This window comes from Myotis brandtii, unplaced genomic scaffold (assembly GCF_000412655.1).
Source record: "Myotis brandtii unplaced genomic scaffold, ASM41265v1 scaffold90, whole genome shotgun sequence".
Lineage (NCBI taxonomy): Eukaryota > Metazoa > Chordata > Mammalia > Chiroptera > Vespertilionidae > Myotis > Myotis brandtii.
The window spans coordinates 2,083,534-2,085,161 of NW_005371694.1; the positions used below are offsets into that span (position 1 = coordinate 2,083,534).

Below are 1,628 nucleotides of genomic sequence, written 5' to 3' on the forward strand. Positions count from 1 at the left end.
TGCTAATGTGCATGCATACAAGTCCTTTGGTTGCTCTCTAACCCCCCTCTCTCCCCTACCATTTGTCTCTGGATCTATTCTTGTTCATCAAATTATGTTGATCATTATATCCCACATATGAGTGAGATCATGTGATATTTACCTTTCACTGACTGGCTTATTTCACTTAGCATAATGCTGATTATAGCATTTTCTTATCACTGCCTGCCTTCTCTCAGAATCACAGCATTCCCAAGTCCCTACAAAAAGAATGGTCAAGCTCTACGGCTACAAAAATAAAAATAAATAAATAAATGATGTTTATCATTGAATCCATTTCAACTGAGTTAATTGCAATAAAATATTTGTGTGTGAGCTTTTTATAATGAGCTTTTACTATAAAGAGAGTGCAGATTCTATAGCTTTCTGCAATATTTACCACTGAATTTATGTCAACTTAAATTCCTGAAGGGAAAATATTTACATTTTTTTTATAATGAGATTTTACTGATTTTCCTATAGTATCTTTACATAGAACATACTGTATTTACATTTTAAAGGTATGTGTTTTTGTTTTATTTAAATTTAACACAATGATCACTTAATTTTAAAAGCAACCACAATGTATTCTCATTAAGTATTTATGTGGATAGATGGATACATGCCTATGTTCAATTTAGCATCCTAAAAAACTGTAGGAAATCTTTTGAGATTATGTAAAGAACTTTCTAGGACATTTTACTATTCAAATTCATTGTCAAGTCTCCATATCTTCTTCTCTTTTTGGCTAGGTTTATAATACTCCAAGTAGAACTTAAACTACTACCATTTAATATCTTGGGCCTCTGTTTCCTTTTCTGTTGAACTGGAACTAGATAGTTCTATCCAACTTTAACATTTGTATGATCTATATATCTGCTTAACTGTTATATTTATTTTAGAACTACATTTTAAAATTTATAGCAGTTTTTAAAATTTTCTATTTTTTTCTTTTGCAGCTATATGCAGGAGCTATTCTTGAAGTCTGTGGATGAAAATTGGGGAGGTTCCCACAAGTCCAAGGTATGTAAAATTAACTCTAGTAAATTCTCAGTTTAATAATTTAAAAACAGCATTTCACAAGAATAATTTTATTAAATACTAGAGGCCCGGTGCACAAACAGCTATATGCAGCTATTCTTGAAGTCTGTGGATGAAAATTGGGGAGGTTCCCACAAGTCCAAGGTATGTAAAATTAACTCTAGTAAATTCTTCTTTTAATAATTTAAAAACAGCATTTCACAAGAATAATTTTATTAAATACTAGAGGCCCGGTGCACAAAATTCGTGCGGGGGGGGGGCAGGAGTGGTGTCCCTCAGCCCAGCCTGCACCCTCTCCAATCAGGGAACCCCCTCGGGGGATGTCCGGCAGTCGGACATCCCTCTCACAATCCAGGACTGCTGGCTCCTAACCACTCGCCTGCCTGCCTGCCTGATTGCCCCTAACCACTTCTGCCTGCCAGCCTGATCGCCCCCTAACAGCTCCCCTGCTGGCATGATTGACACCTAACTGCTCCCCTGCCGGCCTGATCGCCCCCAACTCCCCTCCCCTGCCAGCCCGATCGCCCCCAACTGCCCTCCCCTGCAGGCCCGGTCGCCCCCAACTGCCC

The 1,628-nt window shown here is 38.1% G+C and overlaps 1 protein-coding gene across 1 annotated transcript in view; it reads left to right on the forward strand.

Annotated features, from left to right (window-relative positions):
• Window positions 1-1,628, forward strand: part of LOC102249412 (15 kDa selenoprotein) — a 43,074-nt gene that overhangs the window by 25,815 nt on the left and 15,631 nt on the right. The window contains exon 3 of the mRNA XM_005885319.2: window positions 978-1,041. Within this exon, the coding sequence (XP_005885381.2) occupies window positions 978-1,041 (64 nt within the window). The remainder of the gene's footprint in view (window positions 1-977; window positions 1,042-1,628) is intronic.